General features: G+C 40.5%; 2 protein-coding genes and 2 pseudogenes across 9 annotated transcripts; 2 read left to right on the forward strand and 2 right to left on the reverse strand.

The window, feature by feature from the left end:
- Nucleotides 1–263: 263 nt before the first annotated feature.
- On the forward strand, nt 264–13,644 carry SSB (small RNA binding exonuclease protection factor La). The gene is made up of 12 exons (XM_023201598.2): nt 264–398; nt 2,356–2,430; nt 7,422–7,525; nt 7,613–7,787; nt 9,063–9,170; nt 9,248–9,348; nt 10,070–10,141; nt 10,450–10,492; nt 11,871–12,011; nt 12,453–12,639; nt 12,775–12,906; nt 13,248–13,644. Exons 2-12 carry the CDS (start codon nt 2,365–2,367, stop codon nt 13,334–13,336), a joined length of 1,218 nt encoding a protein of 405 aa, XP_023057366.1. The 5' UTR covers nt 264–398; nt 2,356–2,364; the 3' UTR covers nt 13,337–13,644.
- LOC111535196 lies at nt 4,121–4,599 on the reverse strand (annotated as a pseudogene). The gene has a single exon (XR_004229203.1). The product of XR_004229203.1 is annotated as a cytochrome c oxidase subunit 7A2, mitochondrial pseudogene (transcript).
- Nucleotides 13,337–26,929, reverse strand: METTL5 (methyltransferase like 5). 7 transcript variants are annotated; one of them, XM_023201602.1, is made up of 8 exons: nt 26,810–26,929; nt 26,430–26,581; nt 23,911–24,025; nt 23,044–23,225; nt 21,491–21,573; nt 17,074–17,125; nt 14,039–14,088; nt 13,337–13,439 (listed from the first exon to the last, which is right to left on the reverse strand). In XM_023201602.1, the coding sequence occupies exons 2-8, from the start codon at nt 26,536–26,538 to the stop codon at nt 13,401–13,403; spliced, it is 630 nt and encodes a 209-aa protein (XP_023057370.1). In that variant the 5' UTR covers nt 26,539–26,581; nt 26,810–26,929; the 3' UTR covers nt 13,337–13,400. The 7 variants fall into 7 exon arrangements, with proteins under 7 accessions (XP_023057370.1, XP_023057368.1, XP_023057371.1 ...); XM_023201600.2 differs by having other exon boundaries at nt 14,039–14,106; XM_023201603.2 differs by having other exon boundaries at nt 26,724–26,867.
- LOC111534585 lies at nt 18,189–18,267 on the forward strand (annotated as a pseudogene).
- Nucleotides 26,930–27,586: the final 657 nt, after the last annotated feature.

The raw sequence follows: 27,586 nt of genomic DNA on the forward strand, positions 1-27,586 counted from the left end.
AAAGATCTGAAAAAAAACCCAAAACACTTCACATGAATGGAGGGCCAAAGGAAGGGCTGGGGTAAAGACGCCGTCCAGAAATACTTAAAAATAAATGTTTATACTAACACAAACTAGCAGCCATTCCCCTACACCCTGCGGTACTTTTTAACCCAATCTGTTTGGGATTGAGGGCGGGGACTCCAGGGTCCCTGGGAGGCCCCGGCAGCCGCGCATGCTCAGAGCACAGGGACGGCTCCAGCTCGTCCTTGGCCCCGCCCACCCAGGCCGCAAGGGCTGCCGGGACGGTCCCCATCTTCTTGGAGCGCTTTAGGCCGGCGGGCGGAGCTGGGAAGTGGAGTCGTTACTGTTGCTGTGTGTGAGCCTGTGGCGCGGCTCTGTGGGCCGGAACCTTAAAGGTGAGCAATTCTTGGTGGCTAATGAGCAGCTACAATAAGGGCCCGCTTTGCTGGTGCGCGACCGCGCGTTTCCGTTCCTTACTGCTTCTCGCGGCGTCCGTCCTTCCCTCGCCTTCCTCACGTTCAGGCCGAGCGCCGCGTGGGCCGCAGCCGGAGGCGGCGGAGCGGAGGGGGCGCGGGCGGCGGCGAGGCTGCCCCCGCGAGGAATGCGGGATCCTGGGGTTCCCCGCACGTGGCTGGTGCCCAGGCAGTTCCGCGGTTGCTGAGAGACGGGGCTGTGGCTGCCCCCATCCCCACTGCGTCTTTTCGGTTTTTTTTTTTTTTTTTTTTTTTACCTCCACCGCGTTCTAGTCTCACCGAAGGCTTCTGGCCATCTCTGTAAGTTTCTGCGGAGGTGGTCACGGGTAAACGCCGGCGGGTTCTGTGGAGCCTATGGGACTGACTGGAGGCCAAATAACTTTGGGCCGCAGATGTACCCCAGTGTCACTCTTGGTCTATTAGGGCCTTCATCGCTCACATCAGGTTTCGGTGTGAAACGGGAAAACGTGGGTAATATTTCACTTACAGTCGTGCATTCTGGAAAATTATCTGATGAAGCGCATTTCCAAAATTAGGCCAAATAGGTTTTGCAAGTTCTAAATAGTTCTTTTATTTCATCGTTTGCTTTGTAGGGGGCTCTAGATCACTGTGGTAACTTAGGAGTGTAAATTGTGATAGACAAGACAATGCATAAAATTGAGTAATTTCTCTAGGGGGATGTGGATCACGCAGTACCCCGTTGCAAGTGCTTCCTATGTGTATCCAGGGTAGCGAATGCAATTGCAGTGTGTCAGGCGATGTTTCCAAGAAGTGTACCTACATCATTTCATAACTAGAGTCAACTAATGGCAATATTCTTGATGATTTGTTCACATAACTTTTGTACAATTGGGATGACTGGGTGACTTAGTAGAGTCCTGGAGGCAAGTACTTTGTAATTAGAAGACTTGGTTTGTAATTTCTAGCAAACCAATAGCATAGCCTCCTTTTTTCGTATTCGTCAGGAATATGAAACAGGAAACTGGCTATCCAATGTATTAGTAAATTAGTAGGCATACTCCCCAGTTTAATGTTGTGCTAGTGTGACCACATTCTCCCATTTTTGTTTTTGTATGTTCCTTAGCATAGAGTATCTAAGGAACTGTAACGTTTTTCACCTTAAAAGTTATAATACAAGGTTTGGGTAAGTCAGTTGTGACTGCATTTTAAAAGAAATAAGGCCGGGCGCGGTGGCTCACGCCTGTAAACCCAGCACTTTGGGAGGCAGAGGCGGGTGGATCGCCTGAGGTCCGGAATTCAAGACCAACCTGACCAACATGGTGAAACCCCATCTCTACTAAAAATACAAAAATCAGTCAGGCGAGGTGGCGGGTGCCTGTAATCCTAGCTACTCAGGAGGCTAAGACGAAAAAATTACTTGAACCTGGGAGGCAGAGATTGCAGTGAGTCGAGATCGCGCCATTGTACTCCAGCCTGGGTAACAAGAGCGAGACTCCGTCTCAAAAAAAAAAGAAAAAAGAAAATGAACCAAACCGAACAAATGTACAGCGAGCCATGGTGACATACTGACAGTTATCTGTTTAAAGCTGGAAGTGGTTGGTAAGTGATTGGAGTTTTTTTCTCTAAAGTTTTCCTGACCAGCCAAGCGAAATAAACAGTTCTTGTTATAGAAGATGGGGTAGTGATTTACTGAAAGAGAGAGAGGTTTTTTATAGTTTTTAGATTTTTTCATCACTTATTCCAAAGTGTTGCTTTGTTGAGATATTTGAGAATTGAGTAAATAAACTGAACCTGTGAAAACAGAAATTCCTGATTTTTTAAGAAAACAATGGGATATTAATACTTTGTAAACATTTTCTTTCTAGTCTTGAGTTTTATATAAAAAAATAACTTTATGCTAATTTGGTAAATTTTACAGATAGCCACAATGGCTGAAAATGGTGATAATGAAAAGATGGCTGCCCTGGAGGCCAAAATCTGTCATCAAATTGAGGTATGATTCCTGTGCTATAAACTGCAAAAACAAGTTCCTTGAAAGAAAATGTAGGACCTCAACACAAATACAGAAAGAACATTTCATTTCAGTATATGGACATATTCAACATTTGGTTTGCCTTTGATTCTTAGATGAACATATAATAGCATACAATTTTATATTGGTGGAGCCAGGTTGTGAAACTTAAGATGTACAAACATTTCAAAAGGTAACACTATAAACGAGAGTTACTTAATCTTTTTAAAATTTTAGTTTCATAGTCTCATAAAATTTTAGCTTCTTAGTCTCATATAAAATGAGGATAATAGTAGTTCCCTTCTCATAAGGTAGTTTGGAGGATTAGTGAATATAATGTTAAGTACCTAGAAGAATGCCTGACACATAGGTAACATAAAAGTCCTTGGTAAAGTACCTTCCCTGTTAAATAACACTATATTTTTGATGATCTTCGTAATTTTTTTCTGCCCAGTCAGTTCTCAGCTATTGTAACTTTAATATAGTATCTTTTTTTTGAGCTGGAGTCTCACTCTCTTGGCCAGGCTGGAGTGCAGTGGCACTATCCTTACTCACTACAACAGTCTCAGCTCACTGCAGCCTCTGCCTCCTGGGTTCAAATGATTCTCCTGCCTCAGCTGCCAAATAGCTGGGACTACAGGAGCACACCACCACACCAGGCTAATTTTTGTATTTTTAGTAGAGACGGAGTTTCACCATGTTGGCCAGGTTGATCTCGAACTCCAGACCTCAGGTGATCGCCCCACCTCAGCCTCCCAAAGTGCTGGGATTACAAGTGTGACCCACTGTGCCTGGCTAGTAACTTTAATATAGTATCTGTTTTCAAACCCCTCTTAGCATTTTTTCAGATTTAGGTATTATGTTTATGTTAATGTAATAACCTCAAGTGATCCTCAGTACCTTTGCAGTACAGAGGCAGGAGGATGGCTTGAGTCCAGGGGTTAGAGACCAGCCTGGGCAACATGGTGAGGCCCCATCTCTACAAAAAATTTTTTAAAATTAGCTGAGTGTATTAGCGGTTTGCCTGTATTCCCAGCTACTTGGGAAGCTGAGGTGGGAGGATTGATGGAGCCCAGAAGGTAGAGGCTGCAGTGGCTGTGATCATACCACTGCACTCAAGCCTGGATGACAGAGCGAGATACTGTTCTGGGGGGTCGGGGCGGGGTGGGGGAAGAAACTTGAGAGTCTTTGTGAGCATACTCTGGCTGGGGAGGCTTCCTGATTTGCAAATCGTTCTTTGTTCAGTTAAAGTCAAAAAGAAAAAAACCTTTAAATCTTTACAATATCAATAATGGTTGCATAGGAAATTATCTGTAAACTTATGTTCTTGCTAAGGAATCCCTCAGATCATATTGTTTGGTGTGGGTTTTTTCTGCAATTCTCTGAACTGCTTTTTTTGTTTTTTTTTTAAGCTGCGTGTCTCTGCATTTAAAATGTCTTATGTTCCTTTTTTTTAATATTAATTTCCTTATGATTGTGGGGAGAAAAATTAGAAATTACTCATTCTGTGTTTAATACTTAGAACAATACTAAGATGTATGTAGAAAAGGTTATATCTCTCCCACAACCTGCTAACTCTCAAACCCTACTCTTCTGAGGTAATCAAGGTTAAAAGCTTTTAACACTTTGCTTCATGCTCATACTAATTTTTATTTTTTTAGTGGCCCTTATATTTTTTTTTCATGGTAAAGACTGCTTTATTGGCGGCAGTTACTACAAGTCAATAAATATTGATCCCCAGAGAAGAGCTCGGTTATCAGATTACTGGTCCATAGAGAGCGGAATGAAACTGAACCTAGTGATTGCTGGGATGATTGAAGTCACTCCTGCTTCTTGGGAAATGCAGCCACAGCCAGCTGATAACATGGCATATGCTGTTCCACCAATTGTAAGAACCATGGTGGCTCTATACAGGAGGACATCAGCTATCCCACCCTTTAGATACAGTGGAATTTCATCATCCTCCTGGAACAGTTTTTGTTTCTCTGGAACTTTATTTTTAAAATGCCTGCGGGAAGTTGTGCTTATGGTTCTCTGTCCAGTCTGACGGAGAGCCAGCAGATTCCGCAGCATCTTGGCTGTTACTGACCAGCAACCACCACAACTTAACACCAGCAACTAAAATGGCCACGCCTGGACCTTATATTTTACAACAGTTCTAGGTTTACAGCAAAATTGAGTGCAAGGTACAGAGATTTTCCATATATCCCCTGCCTCCACACAAGCATAGTGCCGTCACCTTTAAAAACATCCCCCACCACAGTGGTACATTTCTAACAATTTTATTTCCTTCCCTTTCCCCCGCTAAACATAGGATGCATTTTTGTGGAGAAAAGTTTTGTAATCAATAATTTTTTCATTCTCCTCTTTAAAATGAAGGATCTAAGTTTTTTAGCTGTAATCATTCTTTGACAAATATTCTTATATATAAATCTTAGTAAACATGTTTATTGATTTCTTCAAGGTAAAATTCTTAGAAGGAGCCATACTGGCTCAAGGATTATGCACATTTTAAAAAGCACTGGTAATTGTCAGTTTACATCTTACCTGCATGGCTAGTTCTCTGTGTTCAAGTCAATACTAGGTAGTCTTGGTTTTTTTCCTAATCTAAGCCAGTTTGTTAGATGAAAAATGCTGTCTCATTGCTTTAAATTGTATTTCTTTGATTAATAATGAAATGAGGTTGGACTTTTTTTAGTTTACAGTAGTTTGTTTATTTATTTTTTGAGATGGAGTCTTATTCTTATCTCCCAGGCTGGAGTGCAGAGTGCAGTGGTGTGATATCAGCTCACCGCAACCTCTACCTTCCAGGTTCATGCAATTCCTCAGCCTCCCAAGTAGCTGGGATTATAGGTGCACACCACCATGCCCGGCAAATTTTTGTATTTTTGGTGGAGACGGGGTTTCACCATGTTGGTCAGGCTGGTTTTGAACTCCTGACCTCAAGTGATCCACCTGCTTTGGCCTCCCAAAGTGCTGGGATTACAGGCATGAGCCTACTGCGCTTGGCCTATTTTTTATAATTTTTAAAAAAATCATTAGCTGGGCATGGTGGCATGTGCCTGTCGTCCTAGTTACTTGGAAGGCTGAGGCAGAAGATCAATTGAGCCCAGGAGTTTCAGGCTGCAGTGAGCCATGGTTGCACCACTGCACTCTAGTCTGGGCCACAAAGCAAGACCCGACCTCTGAAAAATAAAGTGTCCTTTTTTTTTTTAAATTTAAGACAGAGAGACAGTATTGGTTTCCACTCAGACTGGAGTACAGTGGCAGTGATCTTGACTCACTGCAACCTTCACCTCCCGAGTTCAAACTAGTCTTGTGCCTTAGCCACTTGAGTAGTTGGGATTACAGGTGTGCACCACCATGTGCAGCTAATTTTTGTATTTTTAGTAGAGTCAGGGTTTCACCACATTGGCCAGTCTGTTCTCAAACTCTGGCCTCAAGAAATTGACCCGCCTCAGCCTCCCAAAGTGCTGGGATTATGGGCTTGGGCCACCATGCGAGGCCAATAAAATATGTTTTAACTGTTTTCTCTTAGGGTGTTCTCTTTTTACCCTTCTTCTTTGTTTGTAAGAATTCTTGACAAATTTGTCTTTTACTTTTTATGTTACTTGTGGCATTCCAAATAGTCATACTTGGGTTTTTCCTTTGCGTGTATATTGAGAGTACCTCTATGCTTAAATATGATAAACGTTTACTTTAATTTTTTTTTCTTTTTCTTTTTTTTTTTTGAGGCAGCGTCTTACTCTGTTTCCAAGGCTGGAGTACAGTGGCACAGTTATGCCTCACTGCAGCTTCAACCCGCCAGGCTTAAGCAATCCTCCCACTTCAGCTTCCTGCGCTGGGACTAGAGACACGTACCACCCATGCATGCCTGGCCTTTTTTTTTTTTTTTTGTAGAGCTGGGGTCTTGCCATGTTGCCCAGACTGGTCTTGAACTCGTAGACTCAAGCGATGCACCCACCTCAGCCTCCTAAAGTCCTGGGATTAGGCATGAACCAGCACTCCTGCCCCCTCCTCCCCCGCCAACTTTCTTTTTTTTGAGATGGAGTCTCACTCTTTGTCAGGCTGGAGTGCAGTGGCACGATCTTGGCTCACTGCAACCTCCTCCTCCCAGGTTCAAGCGATTCTCCTGCCCCAGCCTTCTGAGTAGCTGGGACTACAGGTGTGCGCCACTACGCCCAGCAAATTTTTCTATTTTTTAGTAGAGATGTGGTTTCACCATGTTGGCCAGGATGGTCTCTATCTGTTGACCTCCCAAAGTGCAGGGATTACAGGCGTGCACCACTGTGCCTGGCCCCTGTCCCTTATTTTTTAATTTTAAAAAATTAGAAGGCCAAGTGTGGTGACTCATGCTTGCAGTCCCAGCACTGTGGGAGGCCGAGGTAGACAGATCACTTGAGATCAGGAGTTCAAGGCCAACATGGTGAAACCTTGGGTCTCTACTAAAAATAACAAAAATTCGCTGGGCGTAGTGGCACATGCCTGTAATCCCAGCTACTCAGGAGTCTGAGGCAGGAGAATCACTTGAACCTGGGAAATGGAGGTTGCAGTGAGCCAAGTTCATGCCACTGCACTCCAGCCTGAGCCACAGAGGGAGACTCTGTGTCAAAAAATAAAAATAAAAATTGAGTGATTAATCAATTTATTCCAGTTCTTTTTATTTAACCATCTGTTCTTTACACACTGATTTGCAAGAGGCTTTTCATATAATCTTTAAATATATTCTTCTTTAAGGTTTTCTAGTCTATTGACACATCTGTTACTTACACTATTTTAATAATTGACATTTTAGTTTTATCTTTTTGCTAATTTGTATTGTAAACATTTTATTATCATATATTTGGGGAAAATGTTTATTGCCTTTTGTAATTTATGACATGTATTTTTAAATAACTTGGTACTGTAGAGTAATGTCAGGATTAGAGTTCATATTATACAGTGTTCTGAAATACATTGTAATTATCTCACAGTATTATTTTGGCGACTTCAATTTGCCACGGGACAAGTTTCTAAAGGAACAGATAAAACTGGATGAAGGCTGGGTACCTTTGGAGATAATGATAAAATTCAACAGGTAACAAGCTTTTAAAAATAATCTTTAGGTTTTCTGTTTACAGTGAGTGCTACTGCTGAGTCTTACATTTTTATATGTACTCTTCAGGTTGAACCGTCTAACAACAGACTTTAATGTAATTGTGGAAGCATTGAGCAAATCCAAGGCAGAACTCATGGAAATCAGTGAAGATAAAACTAAAATCAGAAGGTCTCCAAGCAAACCCCTACCTGAAGTGACTGATGAGTATAAAAATGATGTAAAAAACAGATCTGTTTATATTGTAAGTGGGCCTGTGATGCACTTAAACATCTTACATTTATTTAGAAAGTAAAGTGTGGAAGAATAAGGGCTCAGGAATCATAGCCTCACTAATTACTTTATGTCCTTTTGTAATATTCTTAACCTAAGTTTCTTTTTGTTTTTGAGACAGAATCTCATCCTGTTGCTCATGTTGGAATGCAGTGGTTTGATCATGGTCCACTGCAGTCTTGACCTCCTGGGCCCAAGTGATCCTCCCACCTCAGCCTCCAGAGTAGCTGGGACTACAGGCGCATGCTACCACACGTGGCTAAACATTTTTTGTAGAGACGGGTCTCCCTGTGTTGCCCAGGCTGGTGTCAATCTCCTGGGCGCAAGTAATCCAATCACCTTGACCTCCCAAAGTGCTGGGATTACAGGTGTGAGCCACCATGTCTGGTCCTAAGTTTTATCTTCATAAACGTGGATATTTTCTACCTTGTAGAACTGTTGTGAGAATTAAATGAAAAAAAAAATACACCATTGGATCAAATCTTTGACATATTCTAAGCACCTATTGCATATTAGCTGTTCTTATCAGCAGCTAAATTTGATTACAATTTTCTTTAATGTATTTTTAAATAGTTTTTTTTATTATGGAAAATTTCAGATGTATATAAATAGATTCAATAATGTACCATCACCAGCTTTACTAGTTATTAACAGAACATGCAAATCATCTTGTTTTATTTTTGCCTCAACTGAATTATTTTGAAGCAAATACCAGATGAATCACATTTATTGCACTGGAGAGTAGTAGCTCCTAAACAAGGCTGTTAAGTGACTAACAAAGATAGGCCAGGCGCGGTGGCTCAAGCCTGTAATCCCAGCACTTTGGGAGGCCGAGACGGCGGATCACGAGGTCAGGAGATCGAGACCATCCTGGATAACATGGTGAAACCCCGTCTCTATTAAAAAATACAAAAAACTAGCTGGGCGTGGTGGCAGGCGCCTATAGTCCCAGACACTCGGGAGGCTGAGGCAGGAGAATGGCGTGAACCCGAAAGGCGGAGCTTGCAGTGAGCTGAGATCCGGCCACTGCACTCCAGCCTGGGAGACAGAGAGAGACTCTGTCTCAAAAAAAAAAAAAAAAAAAAGTGATTAACAACAACAACAAAAAAAGTGATTAACAAAGATAAATAGAGATAGATAGGTATATTCTGGGTTCATTTCAAGATAAAATGCATCAAATTCTCTCCAATTGTTTATCTGAGAAGTCATTATTTGTTATTTGTACATTACTTCCCACTCTTCACAGAAAGGCTTCCCAACTGATGCAACTCTTGATGACATAAAAGAATGGTTAGAAGATAAAGGTCAAGTACTAAATATTCAGATGAGAAGAACATTGCATAAAGCATTTAAGGTATGATAATACAGACTTTTTCTAGTTTTAAAATATATGGGAAATAACTTAAAAAGTATTTTCCTTCCTTTTTATAGGGATCAATTTTTGTTGTGTTTGATAGCATTGAATCTGCTAAGAAGTTTGTAGAGACCCCTGACCAGAAGTACAAAGAAACAGACCTGCTAATACTTTTCAAGTAAGTCTTTTTGCTGATGTTTCTCCTGGCCTTTTAGTTATATGGAATTGACACACTAGGGTAAGGAGCATGGAAGTAGCATCCCCTGAAAGGCCAATATTTTTAGTATTTTAGTGCATTACGGTCTTCTAAATGGTATATACTAAACCTGATTGACTTAGAGATGCACTGTGATGGATCACAGTCATAGTGTCAGTCATAGTATCAGTGTTAATTCCTCAATTATTTAACATGGTTTTTATAATTGCTGTTATTCTTAGATCTTGGGGATTTTAGAATTTTCTCCTTTTGTGGAATTAACACTATAGAAAACTGCAATATTATTTGCATGACTTCTGATACACTTTTTTCCCCTATACATGAATGATAAATGAAAATCAACATGAAATTGCTAATGGATAGGGGGTTTCTTTTTGGGGTCATGAAAATATTCTGAAATTAGTAGTGATGGTTGTACAACTGAATATACTAAAAAAACATTCAAGGTACACTTTAAAAGAGTGAATTTTGTGGCACATGGAATTTTTCCTTAGTAAAGCTGTTATTTAAAACAACATGAGAGAGTAACTTCTTTGGCATATTTTGAATTTTTAGTTGATGATTATGTTGATAGTAAATGTGTGCAACATTTATTGCCATGTCATGTCCTAAGTTATTCAAATTAATCTGCAGTCTTAACTTTGTTCTCATGAACTTAGCCTCTGTACTGTGTGTTCTTTAGGGATGATTACTTTGCCAAAAAAAATGAAGAAAGAAAACAAAACAAAGTGGAAGCTAAATTAAGAGCTAAACAGTAAGTATGCTGAACTAATCATGACATACTTTGAATTCCTTAATGCTCTGACAGAAATATAGTTGGTGAGCTCTGAAATAGTGGCAGTAGACCTTTCTCTTTGCTAGTGAAACATTGAGATCTTAAGCTGCCTTGACAATTTCGGGGCAAATTGCATTGCAGTCTAGCATTGGACGATCAAAAAAACCTAAGGACTTCTGACTTTGGTTAAGTAAGTTTAGTGATCGTGATTGGTTAACTTTATTAGGACTTAATTTTCTTATATAGTAAATGGAAGTATGTTATAATTATGATATTTTTATTTGTAGAGAGCAAGAAGCAAAACAAAAGTTAGAAGAAGATGCTGAAATGGTAAGTATATATTACTTCTATCTAGTATATCTGTAATTCATAGTTAAATGAATAGCTTTTAAGTCTGAGGACTTTTTCAAGAAAATATGTAAGCAAAGCTATCTATAGTTGTCATTGCACTAAAGCAATATATCAGGTATTACATTGAGGGAAAAGAGAACACTAAGGATAGGAAATATGTTCTAAAATACGAAAAGGCCGAGTGCAGTGGCCCACGCCTGTATTCCCAGCACTTTTAGGAGGCCAAGGTGGGTGGATCACCTGAGGTTGGGAGTTCGAGACCAGCCTGGCCAATATGGTGAAATCCCGCCTCTACTAAAAATACAAAAATTAGCCAGGCATGGTGGTGTATGCCTGTAATGCCAGCTACTAGGGAGGCTGAGGCAGGAGAATCACTTGAACCTAGGATGCGGAGGTTGCAGTGAACCAAGATCATGCCACTGCAATCCAGTCTGGGTGACAGAGTGAGACCCTGCCTAAAAATAAAAAATATAATAAAACACAGGAAAATATATTTTGAAATATTCAGAAAAAGTTCATTTATGCCTAGAACTTATTTTTATGAGAAAATGTCCTATAACTTCTAAAGATTCTAATCATAGATTAATACTGACTTTTATTTTTGACTTAAGATACTGATGTGTATTTCTATTTAGAAAGTTACAGCTAAAATTTTTTGTTTGGGGAAAATAATAATGACTCTAAAAAAAATTTTTTTTTTTCTTTTTTTGAGACAGAGTCTCGCTTTGTCGCCCACGCTGGAGTGTAGTGGCGCGATCTGGGCTCACTGCAAGCTCCGTCTCCTGGGTTCACCCCATTCTCCTGCCTCAGTCTCCTGAGTAGCTGCGACTACAGGCACCCGCCACTATGCCCAGCTAATTTTTTGTATATTTTTTTTTAGTAGAGACGGGGTTTTCACTGTGTTAGCCAGGATGGTCTCCATCTCCTGACCTCGTGATCCGCCTACCTCGGCCTTCCAAAGTGCTAGGATTACAGGCATGAGCCACTGCGCCTGGCCTAAAAAATTTTTAAAGTATGATAAATACTGCCTAGAATTATTTTCCAAGATAGTTTAATAACCAGATTTTATGTAGTTTATAACTAAATGCCAGTTGTATAAGAGATCAAATAATATTGAAAGCCATTTTGGGATAAAGGATGACAAAGGAAAACACCAACACTATGAAACTATTTATTTATTATTATTTTTTTTTTTTTGAGATGGAGTTTTGCTCTTGCTGCCTGGGCAGGAGAAACTACTTTAAAATAGCATTTTGGTTTCTAGGCTCTTTCTTGTATAGCTATAATGTGGTGTGAGTCATTTATGGTCTGTTGTTGCTTTTAAGAAACTTTTTGATCGCTTTGTATATTTTTATAGAAATCTCTAGAAGAAAAGATTGGATGCTTGCTGAAATTTTCAGGTGATTTAGATGATCAAACCTGTAGAGAAGATTTACACATACTTTTCTCAAATCATGGTGAAATAAAATGGATAGACTTCGTCAGAGGAGCAAAGGAGGTTTGGAAACATTCCTATGCTTTTTAGCAGTCAGTTTGAAAATCTGTAGAAACTTAGAGAAAATTAGTAGAAAGCAATTTTAAAAATTGTGTTTATTAAATTAGTTTCTACTTGATCATTTGTTACAGTTATTGTCACTAGATGTGATGTCTGATATTTTCTGAATTATACTAAATTAGTTTCTACTTGATCATTTACTTTGTTGTTATTGTCACTATATGTGATGTCTGATAGTTTCTGAATTATACTATGAATAACTGTTCATATTGATTATTGCAGTTTTACTTCTGTAGCATTCCTTTTCTACTGTTCAGTGAAATTCATTCAAACTGGTAAAGGCATGGAAGGTTTGCAGGGTAGAAAAAATTACTTTGAACAAAGAAATTAATTGTGGGACTAAAAAACTAAGGTTATGGCTTTTGTTTTCTGTCTCTGGTATAGGGGATAATTCTATTTAAAGAAAAAGCCAAGGAAGCTTTGGGTAAAGCCAAAGATGCAAATAATGGTAACCTACAATTAAGGAACAAAGAAGTGACTTGGGAAGTACTAGAAGGAGAGGTGGAAAAAGCAGCACTGAAAAAAATAATAGAAGACCAACAAGAATCCCTAAACAAATGGAAGTCAAAAGGTCATTTATTCTGATTTTTCTTTAACAGTTTGGTTGTTGAACCCATTTACTTGAGCAAAAACTTTAATCAGTGTTCAAAAACATTGACAAGAGACTTAAAAATTCTTTACAGAGTGCTCAATTGTGTCTCTACAGGTCGTAGATTTAAAGGAAAAGGAAAGGGTAATAAAGCTGCCCAGGCTGGGTCTGGTAAAGGAAAAGTACAGTTTCAGGGCAAGAAAACGAAATTTGCTAGTGATGATGAACATGATGAAAATGGTGCAACTGGTAAGTTTTTTCCTAAGTCCTTTGGTAGTTTCATGAGAAAATTTTTACTTCCATAAATAAATGATTTGCCAGAGAATAGGGATTTGGCTTTTCAACTCCTGGATAAGTGCCATTCTTGATTATTATGATTTACCTTGGTTATGCTGTTGTATAAGTCAAGGACAGGATAATTTGGAAGATGAATCCAGAGCTTAGGTCTGTACTAAACAAAAGCCTTTTCTCATTGGTGCAAGGAAGTTGTTGCATCTTTTTCAACAGTATCATTATTAGTAATTGTACTCAGTATTAAAATAGAGCAGTACTTATGTTGAATTTAACAAAAATTAATTGTTACATTATAGGACCTGTGAAAAGAGCAAGAGAAGAAACAGACAAAGAAGAACCTGCATCCAAACAACAGAAAACAGAAAATGGTGCTGGAGACCAGTAGTTTAGTAAACCAATTTTTTATTCATTTTAAATAGGTTTTAAACTACTTTTGTTTGCAGGGGCTTTTAAAAGGAAAACCGAATTAGGTCCACTTCAATGTCCACCTGTGAGAAAGGAAAAATTTTTTTGTTGTTGTTTAACTTGTCTTTTTGTTATGCAAATGAGATTTCTTTGAATGTATAGTTCTGTTTGTGTTATTTCAGATGATTCAAATATCAAAAGGAAGATTCTTCCATTAAATTGCCTTTGTAATATGAGAATGTATTAGTACAAACTAATAAAATATATACTATATGAAAAGAGCAAAAACAGTTTTTTTTTTTTCTTTTTGTACCCAGAGCATTTAATAAAGAACTAGAATATTAGCTGTTGACTATGGGTCCTTCCCACAGGCCATTTATGGTGTCTCCTAGGCTGTCTTTCTATATTTACACAGGAAAGTTGATAACACTAGAAATAATTACTTGTCATAAAGCTTTTCTTTTTTTTTTTCTTTTTCTTTTTTGAAACTGACTCTCACTCTGTCGCACAGGCTGGAGTGTAGTGGGGCAATCTCAGCTCACTGCAACCTCCGCCTCCTGAGTTCAAGCGATTCCCTTGCCTCAACCTCCCGAGTAGCTGGGATTACAGGCATGAGCCACCACGTCCAGCCCAGAAAACTTTTCAATACCGAATGTAGACCAGCCAAAATCAAGAGACTTACTGATTTCTTTTTATGAAACTTGTATGATGCTGGCAGGTCATATCGGAGCTCTGTAAAACAAAAGCCACCTAAGGATAAAATTATATTTCCAAGCATTTACCACCCTTGACTAAACAACAACAAAAAAAACTAAGAAAAGTATTAAGTGCTGGTAAACTGAACATTTTAGAGCCTTTAACTTATCCAAGTAGTGGCTTGGTATATTCCCAGCATTGGCCATGGCAGCTTGGCATTTCTGTTATTATGGCCATTTATACTGAAATTTGAGGTTACAAGTGAAGAGTTTAGAAGGATAAAAAGTGGACCAAAAAGTAAATCTTATGAAAAGGATGGCACCTTTCTATTTTTAATTTCCCAATAGTCTGTAGCTAACTTAATCTCATAATAACCATGCTTATTTCAAAATTTTCTTACCCAGAGTTTAATAATTGTAGTAAGTACCCATTTTCCTCCAGAGCTCTAAAACGAAAACCAGTTTTTCATATATCTTCCTTCTAAAGATAATGTAGATTCTCCAAACTCTTTACTACTGATCTATTTTAGAGGGATGGCAGTAGTCTACTGTATGTCACAGCTTTCAAGTTTTAATGTGCAATCAAATCACCTGGGGATCTTGTTGAAATGCAGATTCTAATTCAGTAGGTCTGGGTGGAGCCTGAAATTTTTTTTTTTTTTTTTTTTGAGATGGAGTCTCATTCTGTCGCCCAGGCTGGAGTGCAGTGGCGCAATCTGGGCTCACTGCAAGCTCCACCTCCCAGGTTCATGCCATTCTCCTGCCTCGGCATCCAGAGTAGCTGGGACTACAGGTGCTCGCCACCATGCCTGGCTAATTTTTTTGTATTTTTTAATAGAGACAGGGTTTCACTGTGTTAGCCAGGATGGTCTTGATCTCCTGACCTTGTGATCTGCCCGCCTCAGCCTCCCAAAGTGCTGGGATTATAGGCGTGAGCCACCATGCCCGGCCTGAAATTCTTTATTTCTAACAAGGAAATCCCAGGGATTTTAATGCTGATGGTCTGAGGACCACATTTGGAGGAGCAAGGCTCTGGCTTGGTATACTACTGGGACTGTTCTAAGGTGTTCCATCCTGCATATAATACCTAAAACTGGCCGGGTGTGGTGGTTCACGCCTCTAATCCCAGCACTTTGGGAGGCCAAGGCGGGCAGATGAGCTGAGGTGAAGACTTCGAGAGCAGCCTGGCCAACATGGTGAAACCTCGTTTCTACCAAAAATAATTAAAAAATAGCTGGGTGTGGTGGTGCGCCTGTAGTCCCAGCCACTCGTGAAGGCTGAGCCAGGAGAAGAATCCCTTGAACCTAGGAGGTGGATGTTGCAGTAAGCCAAGATCGTGCTGCTGCACTCCATCCTGGGCAACAGAGGGAGACTCCATCTCAAAAAACAAAACCAAAAACAAAAAAAAAACACCCCTAAAACTAAGTAATGCAACACTGAAAATAACAGGAAGATGAACAGATGTATATGTTATATTATTATGAACAGTAATATATCTAGCTGTATGTTTAACACTACAGTGGCAATTCATTGTTTATTGTGAAAAAACATGTTCCCTTATTGCACTCTTATTTTGGGCTTAGATTATAATTAGCTTCTAGTCACATGCTTTTCCTGTTTTGATGTTTGTGATTATTACCCAATTTAGTAATAAAAATGTATCAAACATGATTTACTCATAGTGTTGATATTTAGAAGAAAAAGATAAATGTTATTTGATTCCAGGGGCAATTAGAGAATGGAATTAGAGGCCAGGCTCGGTGGCTCACACCTGTAATCCCAGCACTTTGGGAGGCGGAGGCTGGAGGATCATCTGAGGTCAGGAGTTTAAGACCAGCCTGGCCAATGTGGTGAAACCCCGTCTCTACTAAAGATAAAAAAATTAGCCAGACATGGTAGTGCACGTCTGTAGTTCCAGCTATTCGGGAGACTGGGGCAAGAGCATCGCTTGAACCCGGAAGGTGGAGGTTGCCACTGCACTCCAACCTAGGTAACAGAGCAAGGCTCTGTCTCCCAAAAAAAAAAGAAAAAAAAATGAAATTAGAAAGATTACCCGGGAATAATCTGATAGCATTTTCCATGAATGAATTTCAAACCAAGATCTGACCAAATCCAAGCCCACGTTTTTGTTTTTGTTTTTTTTTTTGTTTTTTTGGGATGGAGTCTCGCTCTGTCGCCCAGGCTGGAGTGCAGTGGCCGGATCTCAGCTCACTGCAAGCTCCGTCTCCCAGGTTCACGCCATTCTCCTGCCTCAGCCTCCCAAGTAGCTGGGACTACAGGCGCCCGCCATCTCGCCCGGCTAGTTTTTTGTATTTTAATAGAGACAGGGTTTCACTGTGTTAGCCAGGATGGTCTCGATCTCCTGACCTTGTGATCCGCCCGTCTCGGCCTCCCAAAGTGCTGGGATTACAGGCTTGAGCCACTGCGCCCGGCCTTCTTTTTGTTTTTTGAGACTGAGTCTCCTCTGTCATCCAGGCTGAAGAACAGTGGCACAATCTCGGCTCACTGCAACCTCTGCCTCTGGGACTCAAGCAATTCTCCCGCCTCAGTCTCCCAAGTAGCTGAGATTACAGGTGTGTGCCACCATGCCTGGCTAATTTTTTGTATTTTTAGTAGAGATGGGGTTTCACCATGTTGGCCAGGCTGGTCTCGAACTCTAAGCCTCAGGTGATCTGCCCACCTCGGCCTCCCAAAGTGCTGGGATTACAGGCGTGAGCCACCATGCCTGGCCCCAAGCCCATGTTTTTAGTCATTGTGCTGCTATACAGTGTTCTGCCTGAGTCTGGAGTGACCAAATACCTGAGTGCTATTAGAAATTTTCAGTAAATTGCATAAATTAGGACAGTCTCAAGCTAAGTGATCACTCTGCTTTTACTCCATTTCCAATCTATTACCAATCATGCACATTTTGCCACACTGTAAAGCATACTTTATAGTAGATCTTGTCAGCACCTGCATGAAAGTTTTGGTTGGGCGAATGCATGTTGGCCCTTTTGGATATTAGGATTGAGATTTGTCTTACCTGCTATAATATCTATCTTGATTTTCCATTCCGCAGCTTTCTTTTGAACATGCTGAACATAAACAATATGTTGTTATGAGCTGATTTTTAATGATTTTTTAAAATTGCTTTTTACTAATAATTGAGATTGAGTTTTTAAGCTTAAAATTTCATTAGAATCTAGACCCTTATAAAAATTTCGATTGAATGGATAGTAGTCTGAAAATAAGAAATCAATTTCAATATATTTAACAATCTGAACCAAATCATACAATAAATCCAAGTGATAGAAAGCTACTCATGCACCATATAATGCCATTTGGGGTTATCTAGGGACTGCATATATTTCGGTAGTCCCATAAAATTATAAATGGAGCTGAAAAATTGCTATTGCCTAGTGATGTAGCTATCTTGACATCATAGGCCGGGCGCGGTGGCTCAAGCCTGTAATCCCAGCACTTTGGGAGGCCGAGACGGCGGATCACGAGGTCAGGAGATCGAGACCATCCTGGCTAAACGGTGAAACCCCGTCTCTACTAAAAATACAAAAACTAGCTGGGCGAGGTGGCGGGCGCCTGTAGTCTCAGCTACTCGGGAGGCTGAGGCAGGAGAATGGCGTAAACCTGGGAGGCGGAGCTTGCAGTGAGCTGAGATCCGGCCACTGCACTCCAGTCCGGGCGACAGAGCAAGACTCCGCCTCAAAAAAAAAAAAAAAAAAAGACATCATAGCACAACACATTACCTTCTTGGTATTTATATATGTTTAGATTAAAAAAATACCATTGTGTTACAGTTACCTGTAGTATTCAATACAGTAACAGGTTGACAGGTTTGTAGCCTAGGAACAATAGACTAACCACAGAGCCTCGGTGGTCCACTCTATGTCTGCACAATGGTGAAATCACCTCAGGATGCATTTCTCAGAATACATTTGTCAGAACATATCCCTGTTGTTAAAGGATGCATGACTATTTCAGAAATCTATCAAAGATGTGTAATGTTCTCATATGGTTTCTGTAGCATTATTTCATTAATATATACAGCTAGCTATCCTAGAAACCATTTGGCAGAGATCTGTGTACATGGGAATTCAGTTCAAGCAGTAAAACTGAGTTTTATAAAATCCATGTTATGCCAAGACTATACTTTCAGGGATCATTTCTATAGTTCGTCACTAGAGAAGTTTCTCTGAAAGTGTAGCGCACCATATCGTGAAAATGGCCATACTGCCCAAGGTAATTTATAGATTTAATGCTATCCCAATCAAGCTACCACTGACTTTCTTCACAGAATTGGAAAAAACTACTTTACATTTCATATGGAACCAAAAGAGCCCACATAGCCAAGACAATCCTAAGCAAAAAGAACAAAGCTGGAGGCACCACGCTACCTGACTTCAAACGATACAAGGCTACAGTAACCAAAATAGCATGGTACTGGTACCAAAACATATATAGACCAATGGAACAGAACACAGGCCCAGAAATAACACCACACATCTACAACCATCTGATCTTTGACAAACCTGACAAAAACAAGCAAAGGGAAAAGGATTCCCTATTTAATAAGTGGTGCTGGGAAAACTGGCTAGCCATATGTAGAAAGCTGAAATTGGATCCATTCCTTACACCTTATACAAACATTAACTCAAGATGGATTAAAGACTTAAATGTAAGACCTAAAACCATAAAAGCTCTAGAAGAAAACGTAGGCGATACCATTCAGGACATAGGCATGGGCAAAGATTTCATGACTAAAATACCAAAAGCAATGGCAACAAAAGCCAAAACTGACAAATGGGATCTAATTAAACTAAAGAGCTTCTGCACAGCAAAAGAAAACTATCATCACAGTAACCAGGCAACCTACAGAATGGGAGAAAATTTTTGCAATCTATCCATCTGACAAAGGGCTAATATCCAGAATCTACAAAGAACTGAAACAAATTTACAAGAAAAAAAAAACCCCATCAAAAAGTGGGCAAAGGACATGAACAGACACTTCCCAAAAGAAGACATTTAGGCAGCCAACAGAAACATGAAAAAAATGCTCATCATCACTGGTCATTAGAGAAATGCAAATCAAAACCACAATGAGATACCATCTCACACCAGTCAGAATGGCGATCATTAAAAAGTCAGGAAACAACAGATGTTGGAGAGGATGTGGAGAAATAGGAACACTTTTACAGTGTTGGTGGGAGTGTTAAATTAGTTCAACCATTGTGGAAGACAGTGTGGCGATTCCTCAAGGATCTAGAACTACAAATATAATTTGACCCAGCAATCCCATTACTGGGTATACACCCAAAGGGTTATAAATCATGCTACCATAAAGACACATGCACATGTATGTTTACTGCGGCACTATTCACAATAACAAAGACTTGGAACCAACCCAAATGTCCATCAATAATAGACTGGATAAAGAAAGTATGGCACATATACACCATGGAATACTATGCAGCCATAAAAAAGGATGAGTTCGTGTCCTTTCCAGGGACATGGATGAAGCTGGAAACCACCATTCTCAGCAAACTATCACAAGGACAGAAAACCAAACACCACGTGTTCTCACTCATAAGTGGGAGCTGAACAATGAGAACACATGGACACAGGTAGGGGAACATCACACACCAGGGCCTGCTAGGGGTGGGGTGCTGGGGGAGAGAGAGCATTAGGAGAAATAACTAATGTAAATGACGAGTTGATGGGTGCAGCAAACCAACATGGCACATGTATCCCTATGTAACCTGCATGTTATACACATGTTCCCTAGAACTTAAAAGTATAATTTAAAAAAAAATTCATGTTATGCCAAGCTGTGCAGAAAAGAGTTCACAGCAGGCCTGGCTGCTTATCCTTAGAAAGGCCTGCTTACAAGTTTGGCCCTTGGCTGGAGATTGGGAACTTAGATTTTGGGAAGGTTCCCACTCCCTACTCCCTTAATAATAGTGTCTCACTGTGCCTAGCACTGTTTATGCTGAACACCTGTTTTCCTACTGGGAGTCTAATGTGTCAGAAAGGGAATTGCCTACATGATCAGTCCCTAATAAAAGCCCTGGGCACTGAGTCTCTAATGAGCTTCCCTGGTTGGCAATGTTTCACGTGTGTTATCAATAATTCATGCTGGGAAAATTAAGTGTGTCCTGTGTTATTCCACTGGCAGAAGACTCGGGAAGCTTGCCCCTGGTTTCCCCCATTCTCTGCCTAATGCACCTTTCTCTTTGCTGATTTTGCTCTATATCTTTTCACTGTAATACATCATAGCCATGAATAAGACTATATGCTGAGTTCTATGAGATTTCCTAGTGAATCATCAAACCTAAGGGTATTCTTGGGGACACACGTTTGGATACCAATGTTTAACTGGTGTTTGCTTTCATATATAGTGAGGATTTATTTACTAGCTATGTTGTGTCCTGTTGCTTGCCTACATGTACCACTACTTATTGTTAGCAGTATAGTTCTTTTTAGCTGTTATATTTTATGCTTTTTAAAAGGTTATCAGATTACCATGTAACTAAAATATTATTTCCAACTCAGTTCTTATACACTGTATTTACATGAATTAACTATTTTTCCTACAAAATCACTTTAAAATCTTTGAATACATGTATGATTTAAATAATAGTAGCTAGCACATAGCAATTACACATGTCAGACACTGATCTAAGTGCTTTGTAAATATTAACTCATGTAATCCTCACAATTCTTATGAATTATTGGGTACTCTTACTCCCTTACACTTACAGTACAGGTGAGGATAGTACAGATGACAAAAGCTCAATTACCTTGATGATGAAGCTCAATTACCTTGACCAAGATAATGCTGGGAAGCAGCAGAGCTTGGATCTGAACCCAGAAAGTCTGGTCTGGCTTCAGAATCTCCGTTCCTAACCACCATGTTATACTGACACTAAAAAAATGTACTGCCCATCCCCCCAGTTTCCTGGAATACAACTTATACACCTCTCCGTGTGTTACATGCTGCAAAAGTAATAATAGAATAGCTGATTTCTGAACTCAGATCTGTTTAGCTCCAGGTTCAGTGTTCTGAAAACCTGGCCTTATTGCCTCCCTTAAGTACATCAGGCCACACGAGGACAATGGGACAAAAGGGATCAACTAAGACTTACTCAGAGAAACCAAAACATACCATAATCCTAGTTATAACACACTTCTCTACTCCTGAGTTATAGTCTCTCTTCTGGCAACAGTTCCTGTCTGAAAAAATCTTTGAGGAAAGAAGTCTTATAGCCTGGAAAAAAGCCAATCAGATGCTAGCTGGTTAAGCTGAAAATGTAGTTCCTAAGTTTAAGATGTCAAAAAGTCAGGAGAAATAGATATTGTGGTATCTAGTATTCACAGTAAATCCTAAAAACACTGTCATGAATTTAAAAATAAATGCCACAGAATATCAGATGATTTGAACTTACTTCTCTAGTTGAGGATTTGTGTAAGGAATATACTGCTGTTCTTGCCATTTCCAAAGCAGTCTTTAGAAAAGCCATATCTGTCCCTGTGAAGAGTAGAAAAAAACCTCCTATTTACCTATTATCAAAATAGAAGATTAAGTTACTAGGATTTAGAAACATTTTCTTCCAAACTTCAAAATAGCCACCTTGAAATCTTTCAGCAATAAGGGTACAAATAAACTATCAAAATATTATTTTAAGGTTGGTAGAATAAAACCAGAATTTCACTGTCTTGGTTAAATAAGGATCAAGTAAAAAATTTAGTATTATATTCCAACATTAATGACTTTCAAAAAGGTGAGAAGGAAACGCATAGAGTAGTATTCAGAATCCTCTTGGTGGGGTCAGGGTACTTTTTAAACTATGCATGTTTTTTCCTACCCTCACTGACTTCCTAACCTCCTTGCCCACAGTACCCACAAAATTAATAGCCACAGTGAGTCACTGTTACTGATGGGCACATGTAGAAACCCTTGGGTTTGTTAAGACATTAAAAAACAGGTTCTATAAGTATAAAATTCTTTATATGTTTCATATTCATTCATAAGGGTTAGGCAAATTATTCCTGAAAGCAAATGGGAGATATACAATAAATGACATGACTATCTTTGTTTACTTAATACAAATCTGTAAAAACAAAAGTTGAAAAACTCAATTTCTTAGTCATGCATTAAACAAATTGAAATTTAAATTATAAGAATTACACAGGTAAGAGATTGGTTTACTTAATGAAGAGTAATAAAATCACTTAGCCTTGGTTTATTTAATGAAGAGTGATAAAATCACTTAGCCCAAACAGTCTGTGATAAAAAGCGTTTTTATTTTTGTTTTATTTTTTCTAGACAGGGTCTTGCTCTTACCAAGGCTGAAGTGCAGTGGCACATTCATAGCTCATGGCAGTCTTCAATACCTGAGCTTGGTGATCCTCCCACCTCAGCCTTCTGAGTAGCTAGGACTATAGGCACACCACCGCACTTGGCAAATTAAAATTTGTGTGTGTGTGTGTGTGTGTGTGTGTAGAGGCAGGGTCTAACTATGTTGCCCAGGATGGCTACCAACTCCTGGCCCCAAAATATCCTCCTTAATCAGCCTCCCAAAGCACTGGGATTACATGCCTGAGCCACTGTGCCTGATCTTAAAAATAGCTTTAAAATCTTTTCTAGGCCGGGTGCGGTGGCTCAAGCCTGTAATCCCAGCACTTTGGGAGGCCGAGACGGGCGGATCACAAGGTCAGGAGATCGAGACCGTCCTGGCTAACACGGTGAAACCCCGTCTCTACTAAAAAATACAAAAAAACTAGCTGGGCGAGGTGGCGGGCGCCTGTAGTCCCAGCTACTTGGGAGGCTGAGGCAGGAGAATGGCGTGAACTCGGGAGGTGGAGCTTGCAGTGAGCTGAGATCCGGCCACTGCACTCCAGCCTGGGCAACAGAGCGAGACTCCATCTCAAAAAAAAAAAAAAAAAAAAAAAAATCTTTTCTATAAATATACCAATATACCCGATTCTTGTTACAAACCTTTATTATTTTTGGTCCCAAAGGGAGGATTCATAATCACTGTATCGAATGACTTGGACATTGTGTTAGATAATACGCACACATCACATTGAACCATGTCAATATTTGTTAACTCAAACTCTTCCACATTCCTATTAAATATTTCCAATGCATCTTCATCTATGTCAAATCCAACACACAACCTATAAATACAAAACACACACAAAGAGTGGCGATTTATAGCTCCCACGGAAAAACAAAACCAAAATTAGCTTTTTTCGTTTTAACCATATATCTTTCTAACCCAATTAGCAAAGTAAGACTGAGTGTTTTCTTCTTCTTCTTTTTTTTTTTTTCTTTTCTGAGACAGGATCTTGCTGTGCTACCCAGGTGAGTGTAGCGATGCCATCTTGCACTGCAGCCTCAACCTCCCAGGCTCAAGCAATCCTCCCACCTCAGCCTCCCAAGTAGCTGGGACCACATCCAGCTAATTTTTGTATTTTTGTAGACATGGGGTTCCACCATGTTGCCCAGGCTGGTCTCAAACTCCTGGACTCAACTAATCTGCCCCCTTTGGCCTCCCAAAGTGCTGGGATTACAGGCGTGAGCCACTGTGCCTGGTCAGGTGTTGCTTTTCAATAGCATAATTTCCAAACCTGGCAGGGGTTGGAAACTCAGGTTTGTATAAAAGGAACTGCTGCTTTTACCATTTTAATTTATTTTTTGTAGTTTGTTTAGATCTTCTGCCGGTTCAAAATGTATTCAGTATCAGATTTTTGCTCCCTATATCTCATTCTGTGGAGTCTCATAAATATAATTCAGTTAATCCCATTGATGCTCCTTATTAAAGCCACCCAATACCCAAATAGCATATATTGCATTACGTACCCTGCTCCTAACATTGCAGTTCCAATGCTAAGTACTCCACAACCACATCCTAGATCTGCAACGACTTTATTTTCAATGTCATCATACGTGTTATGGATTGTATAGAGCATACATGCTAAAAAAAAAAAAAATTAGAGAATAAATAAGCAAGCTGATGACTAAAATCTTATTTGTGCATTACTCAATCTTCCCCTAAATGCCATTCCAGATTATTTTTTTAAAAGATAAGGTGTAATAATTTGGTATGTAGTAAGAGGCAGCATAAAGGAGGCTAATACCCACCAGTGGTTCTCAAAAAATAGTCTCTGCTAGCAATGCCAAGAATGACAAAACTGTGACCCGTCTCTGATGTAAAATGAGAAAAGTCAAAATGTTTAGTTTTTCCTCAGCTTGTTAAGAACATTGCCATACACTCACATAGGTTCTTTCTTTGATGCTGAAATATTTTTATGAAAGAACATTAAGAGTAAATAGGTTTTAAAAAAATCCTTTCTTGTCAACATAAATTTAGCAACTCTGTATCAGTTTCCTAAATTGTTTTGAAATTTTACTTATCTGTGAAATCTGTAAGACTAGAAACCACTATCAAACAAGCATTAGCATCACAAAGACACAAAACCTTTTTTTTTTTTTTTTAAACACAGGTTCTCACCATATTGCCACACTGGTCTCGAACTCCAGGGCTCAAGCGATTTTTCCCACCCCAGCCTCCCAAAGTGTTGGGATTACAGACATAAGCCACTGCACCCAACCACAGAACTTTGTTGTAGCAAGTTTGTCACCAGAACACAAGCACTATAAGCTCTGCAATGTAGCCTTTAGACACATAAACTCATGGTCTACAGACATATATATATTCATAATCTACAAATGAGACCTGATAATAGAACTACTGGGTGTTAGATATACTGAAGGTTAAACATGAATACCACCACCACTGATATTTCCCTGAAGATATCTGAACCCAGCAAGGACTGCTGGCCATTGATACCTGAGGATCCAGAGGTTTTTTTTTGTTGTTGTTTTTTTCAGAGATGGGGTCTATCTCTATCACACAGGCTGGGGTGCAGTGGTGGGATCAGAGCTCACTGCAGCCTGAAACTCCAGGACTCAAGCAATTCTCCTGCCTTAGCAACAGCAGCTGGGAGTATAGGCGCATACTACTACACCTGGCTAATTTATTTATTTATTTTTAAGAGCCAGGGTCTCACTGTGTTGCCCAAGCTGATCTTGAACTCCTGGCCTCAAGTCATTCTCTTGCCTTGGTTTCCCAAAGTGCTGGCATTATAGGGGTGAGCCACCATACTTGGCCAGATTGTTACTATTTTTTAAATCGGATTCCACTAAAAAAACCTACAGTCAGAAGACTAGTAAGTCATTATTTGAGAAAACTGGTCTTAACCTAGACACAGTAGTTTTGTGTGAATTTTTGGTTGGAATCATGACAGTATCTTGGAGTTAAGTGTAAATACACATGTGTCCTCCTTGACTTTTACTGGCAGCTTAGAAACAACTATTTTGGAACTGGAAAAAAACTCCTCTTTGCAGGTACTCTCAGAAAATTAATTTTCCTAAGGGGCCAGGCTCAGAGGCTCATGCCTGTAATCTCAGCACTTCTTGAGGCCAAGGTGGGAGGATCACTTCAGCCAAGGAGTTTGAGACCATCTTGGGCAACATAGCAAGACCCTGTCTCTACAAAAAATAAAAAATATTGGCCAGGGTGATGGTGCGTGCCTGTAGTCCCAGCTACTCAGGAGGCTTAGGTAGGAGGATCACTTGAGTCCTGGAGGTCAAGGCTGCAGTTGCCGTGATCATGCCACTGCACTTTAGCCTGGGTGACAGAGTGAGACCCCCATCTCAAAAAATAGTAATAAATTTTTTTCCCCTAAGGCTTCCCAATGACTTCGGTAACATAAATATATGTTCTCCTGTATTCTCTCTTGTACTCCCAGTATCAATGTCTGGCATGAAGCAACAATACTAATACTCAGAAAATCTGTTAAAATTAATATGCATGCTCATCTTTATACAGCACATACTCTGATTTTGTTAAACTATCCTTCCACTATCAACTCTGGTATTCATTTCTAGGGCAGAGTAGAGCACAAGAATCCTTGCCTACGCAATTAGTAGCAATAGGAAATTGATCCTTATTTAGTAAATGTTTACTGAGCTCCTAAATAGTACCAGCGACTCTTCTAGGCACTGGGAATTCAAGTATGAACGAGACTAACAAATTCCTTGTCCTCAAAGAGATTATAATATGAGAGGAGAAAAAAACACATTAAAAACACTGTTTGGCAGTGTTAAGGGATACGCAGAAAACCAGACAGTAAAACGATAGAGAGTGTGTGTGTGGAGGGCGTGCCGTGAGCTGCAGTGTCAAGGAAGACCTAACTAGGTGATCTTTGGGCAAAATTTCTCTAGACATTATCTGTATCCAAATAACTGTCCTATTTTTATCACAGAGTAGACTGGGCTAACGCCGAAAGAAGGGGCGTGGTGAACCACCGCCCTACCTGCAATGTGCGGCCTGGTAGGATACTGTTCTAGAAGTAGCTTGGGCTTTTCGAATCCATCCACTTGTTGCAGGCGACTCTCTAGTTCCTTAAGCCTTAATTTCTTCATTTTGTTTTAAAGTATGGACTCGTAGGGTTTGAAGGCACAGGATCTGCGGAGAAATCTATTGAACTGGGATCTTGTTTCCTCCCTACCCCCAACCTTCTCCCCCTTTTCAGCACCGCTGGCCGGACCCGAAGACGCGCCCTAAGGAGACGCCGGGACGCAGGGCACCGGACGAGCCTCTGACCCACCTCCCGGGTAACCCATACCACCCCAGGAGACGGCGGCGGCGCGTGGCTAGAGCATCCCCAGGATCCCTCGCGCCACAACAACACACCTCTTGGGCCGACCCGCACCTCGGCCGGGGCCGGAAGCGCCAGCCCGCACGCGCGCACGCGCTCGCCGCCCAGCGGCCCGGCGCCGAGCTGCAACTTTTGTCCGGAGCCGGGGTTCCGCTGGCCACCTGGGGGCCTCATTACCCTATCCCCTCCACCTGCAAAGCCGGCGCTACTCGCTGACCCATGGCCAGTCCTCGCCGCCTGTCGCCTGCTCGTTACCCTCTAGTTTGCCATGAGTACCTGCGGACCCTCAAAGGATGGGGAAAGACAGAGTGAAAGGGATGCGGAAGAGAAAGTCAAAGTCACTTTGTTGTATGGCCCAGAGTGACTCTTCTTGTTTCCCAAGTCTCGGCTCAAAAAGTAGCGATCTCGGCCGGGCGCGGTGGCTCAAGCCTGTAATCCCAGCACTTTGGGAGGCCGAGACGGGCGGATCACGAGGTCAGGAGATCGAGACCATCCTGGCTAACACTGTGAAACCCCGTCTCTACTAAAAAATACAAAAAACTAGCCGGGCGAGGTGGTGGGCGCCTGTAGTCCCAGCTACTCGGGAGGCTGAGGCAGGAGAATGGCGTAAACCTGGGAGGCGGAGCTTGCAGTGAGCTGAGATCCGGCCACTGCACTCCAGCCTGGGGAACAGAGCGAGACTCCGTCTCAAAAAAAAAAAAAAAAAAAAAAAAAAAAGTAGCGATCTCCATTCACCTTTACCTCCTTCGCCATTCTCATGCCTTACTTTATTGTAACTTTGTTTCCCAATTTTTAGGTCATTTGTGTCACTT

The sequence above is a fragment of the Piliocolobus tephrosceles genome, chromosome 11 (assembly GCF_002776525.5).
Source record: "Piliocolobus tephrosceles isolate RC106 chromosome 11, ASM277652v3, whole genome shotgun sequence".
Taxonomy (NCBI): Eukaryota; Metazoa; Chordata; class Mammalia; order Primates; family Cercopithecidae; genus Piliocolobus; species Piliocolobus tephrosceles.